Genomic DNA, 18580 nt, shown 5'->3' on the forward strand with positions numbered 1-18580 from the left:
AGTTTCTGCTCCCCGTTTCTCTCAGGCTGGGGCTGTCGCTCTCTGATCTGCAACAGGGATGAGAAGGAAAGAGCAGAATGAGCTGAGCTGGGTGGAGGGAGAAGCTCAGGGCTCTGGCAGGCTGAAAAACTGGGAGATAATGAGGTTTACTACCCTAGTAAATAAGGAGGCATGTTGGGAAGTGGCACCAGTGAGAGGCTGCTCATTGCAGCCTGGTCCCTGCTCCTCTCCAGCTGGGGAAGGACCAGCCAGGCAGGGAACAGGGAGCTCCCAGGTGAGGCTGCTCAGTTTTAGGCTGATGAATCACAGAATCATTTTGGTGGGAAAAGCCCTTGAAGCTACTGCAGTCCCAGCCCTGCCTTCACCCTGCCCAGCCCAGCACCGACCCTCAGCACCTCAGCTCCACGGCTTTGGGATCCCTCCAGGGCTGGGCACTCCCCCAGCTCCCTGGGCAGCCTGGCACAGGGCTGACACCCCTCTCAGGGAAACAGCTCTGCCTCAGCTCCAGCCTCAACCTCCCCTGGGCCAACTGCAGCCCATTGCCTCTTCTTCTCTCATTCATTGCTGGGGAGCTCAGAGCCAAGGGCACCCTCACCCACCATCCCCATCCCACAGCCACAGAGTCAGGGCACAACTCGGGGACTTCTCCCCAGCCCGGCACGAAGGGATGTGGCTCCTCAGCACCCGGCTGTCCCGGGGAAAACAAAGCGGCAGCTCTGGCCGGGGACATCCCTGCCCCAGAGACTGAGCGTCCCAGGCACAGCGCCGGCATCACCCATCGCCCCGGGGCTCGGCGACGAGCGGCGGTGGCGGGACGGGGCGGTCGTGGCAGGGGGGTCCCCGCACGGCCCCGCAGAGCGGTTTCCCACCCAGCCGCGTCCCGCCGCTCCCGGCCCGACGGCTCCGCGCTGCGTCCCGGCGGTGACGGGGGCAGGAGCCCGGAGGGGGCCGTCCGACGTGCCCTGGGGGAGGCGGGGGTCGGTGCGGCCGGAGCGGCGGCTCCGCGCCTCTGACTCTGCCCAATGAGAGCCCGGAGCACGGCGGGCGCTGTCAGTATTTGTCCGCGGCCCCCGCGCTCCCATCCCCAGAGCGTTCCTCGTCCTCCGCGCAAAGACCTCCATGGCCCCGACCGGCCGCACCGTCCGTCCCGCACGTCTCGAGGGGCGCCGGCCTCGCTGAGCTCCCCGGTGCGAGACCCCTGCGGGGAGCCCCGCCGCCGCCTCACCCCCCCCCGTCCCTCCCCTCCCCTCCCCTCGCCCCCCTCCCGGCCCGGCCCCGCCGCCCCCCGCGCAGCAGCATGAGCCTGGGAGCGGGGGCCCAGCCGGGGCTCGCTCAGCAGCGCGGAGCCGCCAGCCGAGGCGCGGGGCCGTGACGGGCAGTGCCCCCGAGGGGAGCGCGGGCAGGACCCCCCCCTTCCCCGGTCATTTCTCCGTTCGGACCCCGCCCCGGAGAGATATGCTCAGCCCAAACCTCCTGGAAGCGTCTCCTGGGATTGCCTTGGCCCCCGGGCGTGCGGAGTGCGGAGCCTTCCCTCGGACGGCGGGCACAGCCCCGCGCCTTTGCCTGCCCCTCGTCCTGCTGCTGCTCGCCCTGACGCCCCGCGCCGACTCCTCGTGGTGGTGAGTCCCCGCCACGGTGCCGCCGCCCCGACGGTCCCCGGGCTGCGACGGGCGGGAGCTGCGCGGGGCTCGGCCGGGGATGGGGAGAAAGCCGGGCCGGGAGGACTGGGATAGCGCTGGTGGGAGCTCGGCGAGCCCCGCCGTGCCGCAACCGGAGCCCCGCGCCCGACGTGCGGCCGTGGGAGCCCCGCGCGGGGCAGCGGGAACGGGCGGGGAGCGAGGGGGCTGCGCGAACACTGCGGCTGCCGGTCCCGGTCCCGATCCCCGCGGTGGGACGGGCTCTCCCGGCTCCACCTGCGCGGCTCCCGGGTGGCGACCGGAGCGGCCAAGGGAAAACCAGTTCGCCCTCGACCTGCCACGGCCCGTTTGCCCCCGGGGCTGGGATTTGCCGCGGGACACCCCCCCCGGGTCCCTTCGCATCTGCCGTGGACCCCCCTGAGAGCCGCCCCCGGCAGCTCCCCGAGCATCCCGCTGCCACCCGGAGATGGGGCCGGAGCTCCCGGATCCCTCCGGGCCGCGGTGCTGCCCCGTGCACTTGTGTTACAGCCTCTTGTGAGTGAACAAGTTGCTGTTCTGCCTCATTTTTGGGTAAGATGAGGCTCTGTAACAGATAGAAATGACGCCACAGAAAATCCCAGCCTTCTAGAAATGAATCTCCTCCTGTCCCCGTTCCTGTAACAAGGAAAATCGATGTGTGCAGGGTAAGAGTAATCAGGGAAACACGGGGTGTGAAGTTTTCCAAGCGACCCTGTGCTGCTGCAGTGGGTCAGTAATGCTGCAGACAGAGAAACAAAACCCCCTTCTGCTGCAGAAAAGTTCTCAGTGGCCCCCACCCTGCCCAAATCCTCTCCAATCTTGTGGAAAACACCGTTTTCCACGCCAATCTCCTCATCGTTAGCGGTGGATGAAGCAGACAGAGCTTCATCGAATTCAGCCCATCTGCCACCAAAACAGAAAGGTGGTTTCTGGAATTCCTCAGCTCCTGTGGAGCACAAGGACTTGGGATGCACTTCACAGTCGTGCTGATAACACGGGTGGTGTTAGTGTTTGAGAGCACCTCTGGGCGTGTGGCAGTGGTGGCCAAGCTGGCATCCCTGGGAGAGTGATTCCAGGCTGAGGGAGCTGCAAGGGAAAGCTGTGGGGCTGGAGGGAGTGAGGAGAGCAGGGGATGTGCTGCTTGGGCAATGGGTTGCAGCCAGGCACAGAGGGTGGATTGTGGGGGGAGCAGCTTCTTCCAGATTGCTGCACAGGCTTTGAGGGAGTGGGGTACATGTCATGCAAACTATCAATAGCAATGCCAGTCCTGGCTGTACCCAGAGATCTCCTGCAGCCCGACCAGCCCACGGGGAACTGGGATGACTGGGTGAGAAAGTGAGTCACTGTTGGGTTGATACAGGCACTGGCCTGGCTTCCTGCAGCCACATCCCCCCCCAGGCACGGGGGCAGGTGAAGGCAGGACGGCACTGCTGCTGGAGGTGATGTGCTGAGATGCTAAAAGCTAAGGAAGGAAAGAGGAAAGAGTCTGAGGGCAGTGGGGGGGGTTGGATTAGTTCCCTTTGTTATCAAGGAAGCAAAAACAGAGGCTCACTGGAGCTGAGGGTGATGGGGGTGAAGTAGCTGAAGGACAAGGTATTGAATAGTCAGAGTCATCTGCCCAGTTCTGGTAACACACTGTGGGTGCTGCCTGAAGGGTGGCAATTCCTCCTTTGGGGAGGGTGTGAACAACACCCCTTTGCCTTGCTGCTGTGCCTCGTTCCTCCCTGCAGTGACCCTGCTGCAGCGTTGCCCAGCCCCGTGTCTCTTCCCAACAAGCGGGAGGAAAAGCAGCCACAGCTTAAGCCTCGGTAGCTGTGGCTTATTTGGAGGAAGATAGGTTGAGCTCTTGCAGCAGTTTGTGTTCTGAGCTTGCTGAGGGACTCCCTTAACCAGCAGCTTCTCATTCGAGGGCAAAGGCAGAGAGGGGGCAGCTGGGGGTGGCTGGGGCAGGAGCTCAGCCAACTCCTCAACCAGCCACGATTCCTTTGACCCTTTTCAATGAGCAAAATGAACCTCTTATGAAAAACCAGAGATAAAGCAATTAGAAACCAAAGCCATTGAACACTGAAGTTCCCGTTTTCAATCGTCTCTTCTCGTCTGGAGACCAGAACATTCCTAAGCAAAGCCTCCAGTGAAGCGAGTGCTGTTGTGCTGGACGTGTCAGCTCTGATCAAACAGCATGTTTAGATGAATTTGTGTTTCCCTGAAAATGCTTTCGACCAGCTGTGGTTTGGGAAAAAGTTATTCAGTGATTTACAGAGGTTTCCAAGCACATCTTTAGCACTACTGATATTACAGTAAATACATTTGGTGCTGCATCATCGCTCCTTATTTTTATTATTATTGCCAAATTCTTCTAGGGATTCACACACAATAAACTTGTGGAAAGAGAGGAAATGCTTCTCATTTGCAGAGATGGCTTTTAAAGTAGATTAATTGGAAAAGAAAAGAAATAAACCCACCCCTGGGTCAGGCTCAGTCCCAGTCCAGGGGATGGAAACACCCACCAAACACCCACCAAACACCCACCCAATGTTTCTTCTCAACAACTGCAAATTATTAGTTTTTCAGTGATGTCAGGCATCTCCAAAAATGCCAGGAATTGGGAACCTTGGAGCTCCAGAGAGTGTCTGTGGGAGTGTGGGCTCGGGGCACAGAGCAGCAGAGGGACGAGCTCAGGCTGCTGCTGTTGTGGCCACAGCCAGGGTACAGTTGGGGCTGTGGGGAGCAGCATCCCTGGAGAAGTCCTCCCCAGTTGGAAAGTGGCCTTTAGCAATGAAATAGCAGCTGAAACACAGAGGAATGTGGTGGGGAAAATCCCTCAATCCCTTTTAGACTTGGGTGCACTGAGGGAAGGAGAAGGGCATGGTCAGGGGGTTGGGGGGTTGGCCCTAGCCCTGGCAGGGCTGTGCCCCACACACCCTGCACCAGCACAACGGGCCCCAAAAGTGGCCTCTGGAATTCCTTCTGAAAGATTGGGAAGATTAAGGCAAATGTTGCTTATAAACATCAACTGTGCAATAAACAGAGTTGGTGTAAATAACTAAGTAGAGTTTACTGGCTATTGAGAGCCCCACTAGCTGCTCTGGTGTGGAAAACTGTTTTGAACTGAAGGTTTGGTTAAAGAAGAATGTACACAAGGCCATGGACACACACTCCTGCACCCCACCCTCACACATCCCCACTTGCCTGCAAGCCCACATGACCCCCCCCATCCCCAACCTCCTCCCCCCCTCCCTCAGTGCACCAAATCCTCGTTAGCTAACTTGTTTATTGCTAACCACAGCCCTTGGAAACTACAAATATTTCATTTCATCTGGCATTGGAACAGATGGGAGGCATCAGGCTCCCAAAGAGATAAAACAAATCTGTGGAAGGAAGAGCAGAGTGAGCTTGGGCGTGGGGCAGGGAGCCTGCAGGAGCCTGTGGGGCTTCTCAAGGCATTGATGGGCTGTGGGGGGACCCAGGGCACAGTGTCCAACTGGGCACTCTTAGGGATGCTCCAGACCTCAGTTAGGCAGCCCCTGTGCTCCAGCTCCCTTCCTTGGCCAGGGAAGGTCTGTGTCCATGGGCAGGGAAGACACAGCAAGGGGGAATCATGAAGCAGGAGTTCCCATTGTACCCTCTGTGGTAGAACAAAGCCCAGGCACTGGGGTTGAGGGTTTGGCAGGTGGAGAAGGGAAAGGGGATGGAAGGAGCAGTGCCCTACAGCCCTTCCTCTCCATGGGTGTTTCCATCAGGGCACCGGTGCTGCAGAGGGGCACAAAGGGATGGCAGAACCCAGCCACATGGACGTGTGGATAAAGGAGAGAGGGGCTTATTTAAACAGGCACCACACTGAGAGGTGTGGGAGGGGAAATAGCATCAACAGGAATGTTTGAACTGAAGCCAAGGGAAAGCCAGCTGCGTGGAGGAGCTCCATCCACAGCCAGCCCCTGCAACCCCGCCGCCGCCTCCCCTCCGTGCCAGTCGCAGCCCCACGGCAGCCCCGCCAGGGCTTTGCTCACAGAGGGTCCTGCAGCTCAGGTGGCAGCTCCAAGGATTGTCCCATAACCCCTAATGCCATCTCAGAGCCCTTCCCTCCTCTCCCAGTGCCCCCCATTGCAGAGCAGCCCCAGGGCAAGGTGCCAGGAAGGGAAAGTCACCATCTCCCAGGGCCAGGCGGGGCATGGCAGAGCTTTGGTGCTCCCCAGAGCTTTGTGTGGCAATCAAAGCAGGAGGTCAGCGACCAGGAAGTCTTTATCCCAAGGAGCTCTGCAGCTCTGGCTGTCCAGACAGCCACACTTTGAAAAATCAGCTTTAAAGTAACATCAGCCTTGATGGAGAGTGAACCCTGTGGCCTCTGCAGCAGCCCTGGTGTTCTTGGTCGGGGTGGATTGAACAGATGGGTTCTCTCAGTCGCTCTGCACCCTGAGAATAATCCCTAATTGTGTTCCTTACTTCATTTTTCATTAGGGTCACTTTCACCTATAGGAAATCTCTCTTACAAAGAAATGCAGAAGGGGAATAAAAAGAAATCCTTCTGCTCTTCCAAACTCATTAACTTGTCCTGTTACTGCTGGTGAGATCTGACTGTGAGGTCTGGGCTGGCTCCTGTGGTAACACAGCCTCTGCTCACACCCCACACACACCACAGGCCATGGACATGACCAGAGCCTCTCTTACCTCCCATCTCTTAGCTAAGTGCTTTGCCATTTGGGGAGAAAACACTGACACTTAAGCATAAAGTGTATTTGTGATGAGCAACTTGTACATCACCAGCAACACCCCTGAGGAACAGCTTTCACCCAGCACTGAGCAAGATTTTGGTCAGCATTGCAGAAGGCACCAGAGTCCTTTTCTCCCTGTGCTTTTATAAGCTCCAAGCCTCTCCCCTCCTCTGGCTCTGCAGCAGCCTGAGCACTCAGAGGCTCTGCTGCTCCCCTGCCACATGTTCTGCACACACCATATCTCAGCATTACCCCACAGGCTTCCACTGCCAGGTCACTCTGGAGACAAGACACCAGCAGCAAACCCTCCCACAGGATGAGAGGATGCTCATTTGGGTCCAGCTCCCTGGGGCTGAGACATTCCAGCTCTTCCCACAGAAGCTGCATCCCACTGAGTGCAGGAAAACCACAGAGAGGGGACTCAGACAGGGAAGCAACAAGAGGAAAGGTGATGGGCAAGGAAGAGGGGGCAGAAAGTGAGAACCACGTCCCTTGAATGGCACTGGTAGTGGCTCAGCACTATGATATGAGAAGTTACTCAAGTGAGACTGACACTCTCAACACACACAGAGCAGTGGCTGTGAGTGAGGAAATTAGGACTATTAATCATTGGAAGGTGTTAACAATTGCAGCAGGCCAGGATGGCCCCGTTCCCAGTGGGGCTTCATCAAATACTCGGGCTTTATAATAACAAAATCATATCTCAAATGTCTATAGCACCTTGCAACCCAAAGTGCTTTGCACTTGGCTATAAATTGTCTGCCCACAGCCAGGGAGAGGAGAGGAAGGAAAGAAGCAGCATCCTTGGAAGCATGCAAAGAACTCGAGGAGGTGAAATGCTGCCAGGCACGCTGGAATTTGCTCTTTATCAGGCAAAGATTGGATTTGATCCTGGCTGCACAAGGTGTCTCCAATAGCTGCCTGGGGCTTTCCAGCCTCCCACCAAAACACAGCTTTCATGTCAACTCAATGGGATGGAAAGAGAGGAGAAGCCAAGATAGTTTGGCCCCAAGTTGGTCTTTTAGGACTAGCAAAGTGGCTACAAGAACAATGGGGAGGTGTTTTCCCAGGGGAACAACCACCAAGAGGCCAGGACCATGCTGTCACTTCAACCTCTTGGAGCAGGAGTCACCAGTGAGGAGGCTCTATGTAGAACAAGCTCAGGAGCCCAGCCTGTGGGATGGATTGCTCAAGAGCATCTCCTGCCCAGGGAGATGGGGACTGGGGCTCTGAAGCAGAACTGTTGGCTGCAGGAGAAGAGGCTGGAGGTGTCCTCACAGGCATAGTGCTTGGGGATGTGTCAGGGTGGAAGAGGTAGAGCTGGACCATGCCTCACCTGGACACAGATGAAGGGAGCTCAGGAGGTTTCACAGCACTTGGCTTGCAGAACAACCTAGAGAAACCTCTGATGCTCTGAGTGCTGGTGGAGCCTAAAGCAATGCCAAGCAGTGCCATGCTCCCAGGGGTGTTTTCAGGAGCAGGCCACATGTGTGGTTGGCTGTGACATGTCACACAGGGTGAGAGCAGAGCCAGTGCTGAGAGGAACAGCCTACACCTCAGCCCACAGGCTGCTGGTGGCACTTGGCTATAACTGGAGCTGTGGAGGGGCTCAAAGCTCAGTATTTCTTTCAAGCTGTGCTGAGGTTATTTGCCTGAGTCCTGTTAGGTGGGAGAGCCACAAGCAGCCCCAGAGGCTGTCAGCTGAGAGCCACCTGCCTGGGAACACCTCAGTGCTTTGCCTGCTCACTTGCTTTCTTGTTTTCCTTTGTTGTTTTAAAGGTGGTTTAGTTGAGTTCAGCATCCCCAGGTGCTGCTCTGTGTGCAGTGTGAGGCTGCCTGTGTCTCTGTGAGAAGAGATCCTGTCAGGAACCCCTGGGAGCAGCTGATGTGGCTGAAGCTGCAGGGATTTGGGCTGCCCAGATTGCCTCAACCAGGCTGAGAGCACCCTGTGCTTGCTGGGGAAAAGCAGACTCTCAAGCTGAAAACACATCAGGTGGGATGTCAGGGCTGAGATTGAAGCCTGTGCTGAAAGCATCTCTCTATCATTGCAGAGCCATCAGCTGACAGGGCTCATGGTGCTGCCCAGAGCACCTTCACATCCCCTCCACCTCTGCTCTGCCACCAAACAAGGAGCTTTATGGTTCCCTCTGACTGCTGGTTTTGCTGAGCAGCCCCCAAGCCCCTGCAAACACAGTCTGGTGCTCCTGAGAGACAGAGAAACCCCTCAGCAGCCAAACAGCCTCTCTGCTTGCCCAATGTGCATGGGGCAGGCTGGCCCTGGCCCCAGCTGCCAGAGAGGTCTCCTTTCCCAGCAGTGGAAGTTCTCATCTGCCTGTCACTAAGGTGCTTTGGATTCCAGCCACACTCTCCCCATTGCTGCCCCTGGGTTGCTGAGCTCTCCCTGAGCCTTTCCTATGAGTGAGAGCAGCAACTAGGAAGCTGCACACACTCTGCCAGAGCCAGAAGCAGAGTATGTTCATCCAGAAAGAGTCCAGCAGAGTGAGGATGGAGAAGGGATGAGACATACTGGCATCTGATCCTTGGGACAAGATGCAGCAGATCCCAGGAACTCACAGCCCATGTGCAACTGCGTCAGGGAGGAGAGCAGCTGGGGATAGGAGAGCTCTGAGCTGTTGAGACTTTCACCAGAGACAGGACATGGGCCAGAGGGTTCTGGGAGAGCACCCTGAGGAGTCTGCAAGTCCCCGGGGAAGCGCAGGAGCAGGACACGGAGAGACGTCGGGGAAGGGAGTCAGCACAGAGCACACGCTGCCAAGGCAAGGGATGTGTCTGCCTCTGATTTGCTTGTTTATCTTAGAAGCAATTTAGGTTTCTCCCTGTTTACAAGAGCTGAAGTCAGCAGACTCTTAGAACAACAACTGGGAGCCAACATGTGACAGTTGTCTCCTGTTCCCGCGGCGCATCGCGCTCACGGGCTGTTGAGAAACCGCTTCAGCTGCACCCACGGACGCAGCCGGGCAACAGATGACTTGCAGGGAGGAGGAAGGGCAAGCAGGGAGAGAAGAACTTTCCCTCCCAGGCTCTGCAAGCACTTGCCTCTCTACACAAAGCCTTCATGGTGCAAGTTGGTGGGTGCAGGGTGCAGGGAAGGGCTGGTGGCGTGCACGGCAGCACAGCCCTTCCCACGGCACACGGCCCTTCCCGCGGCACCACGGCTCACACCCACCTCTTGGCAGCTGAACTCGAGGAGGGATTGGGAGCCACAGCGAGCTGGTGACCTCATGCTGATTCGCAGGATGTAAATGATGCGGCATCACACGGCCAAAAGCTGTCAGAGGGAGCTGTGCCAGCCTCTCCCAGCCCAAGGAGCAGCTCTGTGCCTCCAAGGCAGCAGGGGGAGAGCTCTAGGGATGCTGCCTCCTGGGAGGCACTCATACAGCATCCCATAGCCCCCATTTAGCAGGGTGGGGGAATCATTATCTCCACATGAATCTAATTATGAACTCCCTCCCTCCATCCCAGCTCCTCCTCACCACAGGCTGCTCCTGCCTCTCTCTGAGCCTGAGCAGCCTCCAGGCTCAGGAGCAGCTCCCTCTCCCAGGCTTTGTTGAACTCAGGGCTTGGGCTGCTTCTTTTCCTTTCTATTGTAAAAGAAAAAGGCAAAATCCCCACGGGTACAGCACTGCACAGAGATCTGCCACTTCCAGCAACAGCTTCATCTCTTGCAAGTGCAGTTCTGATAAGGCAGTTGGGGACTTCTCAGAACATCCATTGTCTCTGTGCTGTCAGTGTTTTTCCAGTGTCACACACTTTTAGGCATCACATTGGAAGGGATGCTTTAATCAATCCAAAACAAATGTTTGGGTTCCTTCCCTCCCAAAAAATTCTGCTTGGCAGAGTTCTCTCCTGTTCCCTGTCTCGCTCCATTTCAAAGTAACCAAACCCAACTGGAGCCTTTCTCACGAAATGGAAGCTCTCGGGCTCGTGGCCTTTCCAAGACGTGAGGCATTTTCCCCTCCTTGTTGTCCTGTGGCACTTTCCACCTCCACAGATGGATTTCAGTCTCAAATGGAGACCTGGAGGTGCTGTAGTAAATTCTCTTGCTTGTTTGTAGCCAAAAGCAAAGGGAGATGCAGCCACTGAGCCCAGAGGGTCCAGCTCCCTGCAGAGTGAGGTGTTCCTGGGTGGTCAGTACCCTGCACTCTGCTCTCCTTCCACTTTCTGCTGCTGATAATGTTTGCTCTGATCTGGAGAATTAAGGAGCAGTAATTAGCTTGCAGTGTGAAAAAGGTGTTGATCTTGTCTGAAGGGTTTTCCCTGATCACACTCTCCCAGGGGCTGGTGCTGCTGCTTTATCTGTTATGTCCCCAAAGCTCAACCCCCTTACAGCCCACTGCTGGGACCAAAGACCCTGTCCCAGCTCAAGCAGGACAAGGAGTCCCAACCACATCCCTGCTGAGGTGGCCCATCAAAGAACATTTTTGCTTTTTCCAGCTTTCCCAGCATCTTTCTTCCAGCACAGAGAAGCTTTGGCTGCTGCTGCAGCCTCCCACCACTGCCTCGTCCCAGCTCCTGGCAGCAGACAGGGACACATCAGCCATCCTCACCCTTGATGGACCAGGGCAGAAGGAATTTGGGGCCAGGAGGCCTGGCCACTCTTCCCCACGGGCTGTCTGCAGCCCCACTGGAGAGCACTGGTCTGTGGCCATCACACAGCTGCCGGGATGCTCCTCTGCCCTGCCCTGCTCACCACAGGCAGGATCCTTCTGCTCTCGCAGCCCAGCGAGGGAGGTGATTAAACACTCACCAGCAGCATTGCTCCACAAGCTCCTGTGGGAGCTTTCCTCTCCTAAATGCCTTCCACCATCTCCCCCTGTCCCACTGCTGCAGGATGAAAGGCTGATGAGAAAGCCTGTGACAATGATGCCCTGAGAGTGGGGCTCGCAAAGCCACAGGGAGCCGGGTTTATTATCCTCAGCTCCAGCCTGAGATGACCTTGTGCTTCTGCCAGCATTTAAACAAAGTATTTCAAAAAAGGGAACAGATGCCACTGGTTTCTGTGCTCACAGGGTCTTCCTGAGCCTGCAAGCTCACTCTGGGGCTGATGGAACTGATAGAACATGGCCAGGGAGAGACAATGAAACACTGCCCAAGCTCATTGCTTTTAATTGTCATTAAAGGTTGTTACTTCCTGTAAAAGCTGCTGGGAGTGGGGGTGAAAAATGTGAATCTCACCCAAACCTCATCCTTCCCAGGCAGAATCACAGCTCTGGGGCAAATACCATCCTCTGGCAGGAGCAGACATTGCCTGGTTGGGGTGAGCAGTGCTGCTGCTCAGGATGGAAAATCCCACACTGCTGCTGCTGCTGCTGCATGGGCTGGTGTGAGGCTGCAGGGCAGAGCCCGGGCTCCCTGCCCTGTGACCATGGAAAGCTGCCCATGGGGCTCAGCCAGGCTCTACCAGCACATTGTTTGCACATTGTCTTTCTGCTCTGAGCTCCCATCCTCTTCCCACTGCTGCAGGGAGGGGACTGGGACACAGGCAGGAGAGGGGACACAGAGGGGTTCTCCCAGTTTCCAGCTTCAGGGCATGATCATAAACGCTGCCCAGTGCAGGAGATGCACAGAGAGGATGGGATAGAGGATGGGATAGTGTGAGTGAGGAGAGGGGAAGTCAGCTCCTGTCTCTCCACTGAGCATGATGTGGGTGCCTGTGCAGGCAGGAGGCATTGCAGGGCACTGGGCTCCATCCTGCTGTGCTCAGCAGGGTCAGGCTGGGATGCAGGGGAAGAGAGTGGGAGGGAGGTTTTGCACATCAGCCAGTTCTCCCTCTTACTGCCCCAGGAGCTCACAGAGCAGCCAGGATGTCAGAGCCTCATGACTTGCAGCACCCAGAGCTGTCTGTCTTCTGTATGCACAGGACAGAGCTTTGCCCTCCCCAGGGCTGGTGTGGCTCAGGGTTCTTTTGTTAAACACAAAGACAGAAGCCCAGCAGCTGTGATGGTTCAGCACTGCCCTGTCCCCGTGTCCTGCCTGTCTGAACCACAGCACCCAGCAGCTCTCCCTGGGGATGCTGCCAGGAGGGGGGATGCTCTCAGCAGAGCCCAGAGCAGCTGGGACACCCCTAGAAAGAAAAGAGGGAAAGGTGAGCTTTAATATGAGCCCCCATCAAGCAGGAGGAGGACCCAGGGAGCCAGAGCCCTGCTCCTTCCCCCTGTGAGGGCAGCATGGTAACAGCACTGCTCTGTCTCACAGGTACATCGGGGCGCTGGGCGCCAGGGTGATCTGTGATAACATCCCTGGGCTGGTGAACAAGCAGAGGCAGCTGTGCCAGAGGTACCCTGACATCATGCAGTCAGTTGGGGAAGGAGCCAAGGAATGGATCCGGGAGTGCCAGCACCAATTCCGGCACCACCGATGGAACTGCAGCACCCTGGACCGCGATCACACCGTCTTCGGACGGGTCATGCTGCGAAGTAGGTTCTGCCCCAGCCCCTTTCCAGCTTTATCTTCCCTGGGAAGAGCCTCTCCTCTCGTAGGGCTGCTGTGCCCCGTGGCTTGGATTACTCCCTGAGGAGAGCTTTGCCTTTCCCTGTAAATTAATCAAGCAGTAATGGGAGCAGAGCGGTGCGTTTGGGATCGCTGCAGCAGATGAGATGGAGCAGGGGGAGCACTGGGGGAGAAGGGGGAAGGAGGAGACACCTCCAGAGAACAGGCTCATATGTAAACAGTAATGGGATATATAAATATTTGGAGAGCAGGGTTGGCCAGGACTCAGCAATTCACGTGGGAACTGGCTGTTCCCTTGCATGGCAAAGGGAGGCAAAGCAGAGCCACGGCTCCAGTCCTGGCTGCAGGCTCCGAGGTGGAGGAGAACCACGGCCACGGGGCAGCCCCACGACACTGCTGGGCATACACCTGCCTGGGAGAGCCCTTCCTGCTCCAGGTGAGGGGATGGAACACCTCTGTGGGGAGAAAAGGCTGTGGGACCTGGGGCTGTTCAGCCTGGGGAAGAGAAGGCTGAGGGGGGAGCTCATCAGCACCTAAAGGGTGGGTGTCAGGAGGATGGGGTGACACCTTTTGTCTGTGGTGGCCAGTGACAGGACAAGGGGTGATGGACATCGGCTGGAACACAAGAAGTTCCACTGGAACAAGAGGAGAAAGTCCTTTGGTGCTGAGGGGAGGGAGCCCTGGCCCAGGCTGCCCAGGGAGGGTGTGGAGGCTCCTCTCAGGAGGTTTCCAACCCCACCTGGACACATTCCTGTGCCCCCTGAGCCAGGGGAACCTGCTGTAGCAGGGGCTGGGGCTCTGCAAGGCCCTTCCAGCCTCCACCACTTGGTGACTCTGTGATCAGGGATATACCCAAGGAGTGAAGCAGAAAGGTGGGATAGGGACAGGGGCAGTTCCAGAGCAGGAGCAGCATCACGAGCTCCAGCCACTTTGGGAGTGGTCCAGCAGCAAGCAGCCCCTGGGAGCAGTGGGACAGATGCTGCTGCAGCCCAGGACATGCCAGGGCCCATCTCACCATGTGGCCTCCAAATCAAAGGCAGTTGGGATGAGCATTTGCACTCACCAGGAGCAGCTCATCTGGAGGACACGTGAGCTGTGGTGGGAGCTGGGGGGTTGCTCCCAGCTGCTGGGGGGATGGGGCAGCTACCCAGGGGCAGATGAGCAGCAGAACCTGCAAGCCAGAGCCCAGGGAGGAGCTGGCTGGAGGGAAGGGGGCTGTAAGCACTGGGCAGCACCACTCACCCTGCCTGGCCTCAGCCTCTTCATCCTCATGGCAGCACCTTTACTCCTGTCCATGTCCTCTCCTGGCGAAGGATGGGGAATGATGAAAGCTCCTCACCACAGCCCCATCCTGCGAGGCCCAAAGAGAGCTCTGCTGCCTTTGAAGTTGCTTTCAAAGGCTCTCAGAATGAAGAACGAAGATGGTTTTGATTTGCAGCTTCTTTTACAGTGTTATAAAACCAGCTGCGAACTTCAACCAGAGACGTCAAAGTAGCAGGAGACAAACTGTGCCAGGCAGGGAGAGCTGAGCCCGGGGGATGGGGGGCAGCTGGCAGCAGCTCCCACACTCAGCATCACCCCAGGAGGGGCTGTCCCACAGTCTCAGCCCCAATGGGCACCCACAAGGCTCTTGAGCTGCAGGTCAGCGAGGGGACCCTCTGGGCAGCCCCCAGAGCAGCCCCACAGCACAAGCTGCTGAGTCCTGGGGCTCAGTGCTTAAATTCCCCTCAGTCTGAGCTGTGCCAGGGAACCTGAGGCTGGATTCAGGCAGCAGAGAGAGCTGGGCTGGACTTACCAATGTGTTTGTGTCAGTGCTGGGCCCCTCACTCACTGCCACAGGGACACTGAGGGGCTGCAGCGTGGCCAGAGCTGGGCACAGAGCTGGGGAAGGGGCTGGAGCACAAGGGGGCTGGGGAGGGGCTGAGGGAATGGGGGTGCTGAGCCTGGAGAAGAGGAGGCTGAGGGGAGACAGGAGCATTCTCTGACACTCTGACAGGAGGCTGCAGGGAGCTGGGGATCAGGCTCTGCTCTCCAGCAATGAATGACAGGATGAAACAGCTTCAAGTTGCCCCAGGGGAGGTTGAGGCTGGAGCTGAGGCAGAACTGTTTCCCTGAGAGGGGTGTCACCCCTGTGCCAGGCTGCCCAGGGAGCTGGGGGAGTGCCCAGCCCTGGAGGGATCCCAAAGCCCTGGAGCTGAGGTGCTGAGGGCTGTGGGTCAGTGCTGGAACTGCAGCAGCTTCAAGTTCTTTTCCAACCCAAGTGATTCTGACTCTCTGGTGAGGGTATCCTGCTTCTCAGTGGGCTGCTCACTCCCCCTCCGTTTCCCTTCCCATGCAGGCAGCAGGGAGGCAGCCTTTGTCTATGCCATCTCCTCAGCTGGAGTGGTTTATGCCATCACCCGGGCCTGCAGCCAGGGAGACCTGAAGGTGTGCAGCTGTGACCCGCTCAAGAGGGGCCGCTCCAGGGACGAGCGCGGCGAGTTCGACTGGGGCGGCTGCAGCGACAACATCAACTACGGCATCCGCTTTGCCAAGGCCTTCGTGGATGCCAAGGAGAAGAAAGTGAAGGATGCCAGGGCCCTGATGAACCTGCACAACAACCGCTGTGGGAGGATGGTGAGTGCGGCCCCGGGGCTGCCCCGCGCAGGGGACGGGCGCTGGCAGCAGCTGGGGCAGAGCGGCGGGATGGGGGTGTCTGTGGAGGGCAGGTCCTGCTGCAGGCTGATGGCAGGATGCTGCTCTCCCTTCCCAGTGCCCCCTGCCACGCTGCCAGGGGCTGTGGGGGTGGCAGGACTCTGCTTACCTTTGCCCCCAGCGTGTGTCCTTGCTGCTGCTGGCAGCGGGGAGTGTGGCAGAGCATCGGGAGCCACATCCCACACCCGAGCGGGCTGAGAAAGCCTCAGCAGGGATGGGCAGAGCCAGGCTGAGGGCTGGTCCTCACGACATCCCTCTGTCCCACAGGCTGTCAAGAGGTTCCTGAAGCTGGAGTGCAAATGCCACGGGGTCAGTGGCTCCTGCACACTAAGGACTTGTTGGCTGGCAATGGCAGACTTCAGGAAGACAGGGGATTACCTGCGGAGGAAATACAACGGCGCCATCCAGGTGACCATGAACCAGGACGGCACTGGCTTCACCGTGGCCAACAAGAACTTCAGGAAGCCCACAAAGACAGATCTGGTGTATTTTGAGAACTCACCTGATTACTGTGTGATGGACAAGTCAGCAGGTAAAACCCAAAGCTCCAGTGGTTGCTCAAAGGCAGCTCCTCCTCCTCCTCCTCTCCTCACAGCTCCCAGCTCCCTCCCCAAACCCCAGTCCCTGGTGGGAGAGTTGAGCTGTGTGGGGTTACTCAGACCCTCAGCAGCTCCCTACAGCACCTCACACCTGCACAGCCAGGACTGAGAGTGTCCAAAATCCCCAGGTTTCACACCAAAGATCCAAACCCATCCAGCCTCTTGGAGCATTTCCTCAGAGCCTTTCTCCTGCAGAGCAAAGCTCCCTGAAACAGGCACTAAAGAACCTGTTGTTTGTTGGCAGCTGCTCCTCTGAACACAGCCCCAGGGATGTGAGTGGGGAAGGTGGTGTCAGGGCCCTTGCAAATGGTTTCCCAGCCTGGAGGTGAGGAGTGGAGGCTCCATGGGGAAGGCAGCATGTGCTCCTTGCAGCCTTTCAGTGAGCCCTGAGCTTGAGCAGAGAGGGCATTGCTAGCCTTGCCAGCTGGAGAGCTCACCTCAGTGGGCACACAGTGCTCCAGGGCCCCCTCAGGCACAGAGGGGCTGCACAGAGCCCATCCCCATCTCCCTGAGCAATCCTGCTCTGGGCAGCAGTGGGTATGGGGAAGGGGCCATGCAGAGGGCTCCTAAAGCTGAATCCCTGGATGAGCTGATGCCCACAGTGCAGCCAACCCCTGCTCTTAGAGCAAAGCACACACAGGTCTGCAGCCTGTGCCCAGCCATTGAAGACCACACTGGGGCACGTGCTGTGGCAGGAATAAAGAGATGCTGAGGGGATGGAACATCTCTCTGAGTGGGAAAGGCTGCAGGACCTGCTCAGGCTGGGGAAGAGAAGGCTGAGGGGGGACCTTGTTAAAAGTATCTAAAGGGTGGCTGTCAGGAGGATGGGGTGACACCTTTTGTCTGTGGTGGCCAGTGCCAGGACAAGAGATGATGGACATCAGCTGGGACACAAAAAGTTCCCCTGGCACAGGAGGAGAAGCTCCTTTGGTGCTGAGGTGAGGGAGCCCTGGCCCAGGCTGCCCAGGGAGGGTGTGGAGGCTCCTTCTCAGGTTTCCAAACCCACCTGGACACATTCCTGTGCCCCCTGAGCCAGGGGAACCTGCTGTAGCAGGGGCTGGGGCAGCTCTGCAGAGCCCTTCCAGCCCCCACCGTGCTGGGATCTGTGATTCCACCCCCAAGGCACTCGGTACCCGCGGTCTCTGTCCCAGGCAGCTCCCACCGCACTCACACCACGGGGGTGGCGGAATCATTGGAACAAGCTATACCCTGACATCCCCATCTCCCTTCCTTCCCTCTGCAGGCTCCCTGGGCACCGCTGGCCGTGTGTGTAACAAGCTGTCCCGCGGGACGGACGGCTGCGAGGTGATGTGCTGCGGGAGGGGCTACGACACCACGCGCGTCACTCGCCTCACCAAGTGCGAGTGCAAGTTCCACTGGTGCTGCGCCGTGCGCTGCAAGGAGTGCGAGGACACTGTGGATGTGCACACCTGCAAAGCACCCAAACGGGCCGAGTGGCTGGACCAGACCTGAGGAGAAAGGAACATCCCACCCCCTCCCCCCGAGGGAAGAAGCCGCTGCCACTTCGCCTCTTGCAGCGTTGATTCCCCGAAGCCCGTGCCCCGAGGGCCGGGATGTTCTGGGAGCTGTAGTTCAACTGCATGGCTTTTTATTTAATTCCTTCTGCAAAGCACTAAAGGACAGACTACATTTCCCAGGAGGTGCTGCGGACCCTTCTGTTTGCTCAGCAAAACTCATCCCCTACCTGGGAGGAGCCTCGCGGCTCTTGCTTAAACTGTGAAAGTGCTGTTGGCGCGGGCTGAGGGATCCTGCCCCTCCCCACACAACTCGACGTCTCAGCCACAAAACCAAAACAAGCCCCAAACTCACTAGTTCAGAATAATCCACTCTTGCAGAAGGCATTCCTGCTTTTACTGTTGTTTGTTTGCAAGGCCAGAGGAAGGGTGTTGGGAATCCCATCAGCTCCGTGGTGCTGGAGCTCTGGGGCAGGAGCAGCCTCTGCTCGAGGCATCTCCCCAGCAAAGGTGACAAGCAGAGCTGTAAATTGGAACTGAAATGTGACTGCACAGAGCCAAGGGCCAGCCCTAGATGCTGGCAGCTACAGAAAGCTAGAGAAAAAGCAACCAGGTCTGTGAACTTCAGTGGGAGGTTGTGAACTCAACAGATCCAACAGTGTCTCTGTAAAACTCACCTGTATGTTGTGTATACTGCTTATTATTTGAAGTCAAAATTCATTATAAACCTATAGCAGAAAACAATGTCCTTTGCTTGTTGAATTCCTACAGGCCCAGCTGGGCACTACCCCAGAGCAGCAATCAGCCCATGGCATTTCTTCCACCTCCATGCCTGGGAGTGACTGATGGCCTGGTGCAGAGCAGAGCCCCAGGGAATCCCTCCTGAGCAGCAGCACAGCACACTCCAGGACATTAGTGACACAGGACACTAATGACACAGCACTGGGTTGAGCAGGAGATGCTACACTAGCACCAGA

The 18580-nt window shown here is 57.6% G+C and overlaps 1 protein-coding gene and 1 long non-coding RNA gene across 3 annotated transcripts in view; one reads left to right on the forward strand and one right to left on the reverse strand.

The window, feature by feature from the left end:
- Positions 1–1870, reverse strand: part of LOC133627567 (uncharacterized) — a 31529-nt gene extending 29659 nt beyond the window's left edge. For both annotated transcript variants that reach the window (XR_009820298.1, XR_009820297.1), the window contains exon 1: positions 1471–1870. This is a non-coding gene — a long non-coding RNA (uncharacterized LOC133627567). The remainder of the gene's footprint in view (positions 1–1470) is intronic.
- Positions 1053–18347, forward strand: WNT2B (Wnt family member 2B). Its single transcript, XM_062013815.1, has 5 exons — positions 1053–1619; positions 12581–12801; positions 15174–15451; positions 15797–16061; positions 17372–18347. The coding sequence occupies exons 1-5, from the start codon at positions 1456–1458 to the stop codon at positions 17599–17601; spliced, it is 1158 nt and encodes a 385-aa protein (XP_061869799.1). The 5' UTR covers positions 1053–1455; the 3' UTR covers positions 17602–18347.
- The last annotated feature ends 233 nt before the right edge of the window (positions 18348–18580 follow it).

This window comes from Colius striatus, chromosome 22 (genome assembly GCF_028858725.1).
Source record: "Colius striatus isolate bColStr4 chromosome 22, bColStr4.1.hap1, whole genome shotgun sequence".
NCBI classification, from domain to species: domain Eukaryota; kingdom Metazoa; phylum Chordata; class Aves; order Coliiformes; family Coliidae; genus Colius; species Colius striatus.

Excerpts from the sequence above, each read along its gene's own strand:
- WNT2B (XM_062013815.1), top strand. The coding sequence starts at position 1,456 with ATGCTCAGCCCAAACCTCCTGGAAGCGTCTCCTGGGATTGCCTTGGCC. Across the intron at positions 1,620-12,580 it reads CGCGCCGACTCCTCGTGGTG|GTACATCGGGGCGCTGGGCG; the intron begins GTGAGTCCCCGC and ends TCTGTCTCACAG. Across the intron at positions 16,062-17,371 it reads TGTGATGGACAAGTCAGCAG|GCTCCCTGGGCACCGCTGGC; the intron begins GTAAAACCCAAA and ends TTCCCTCTGCAG.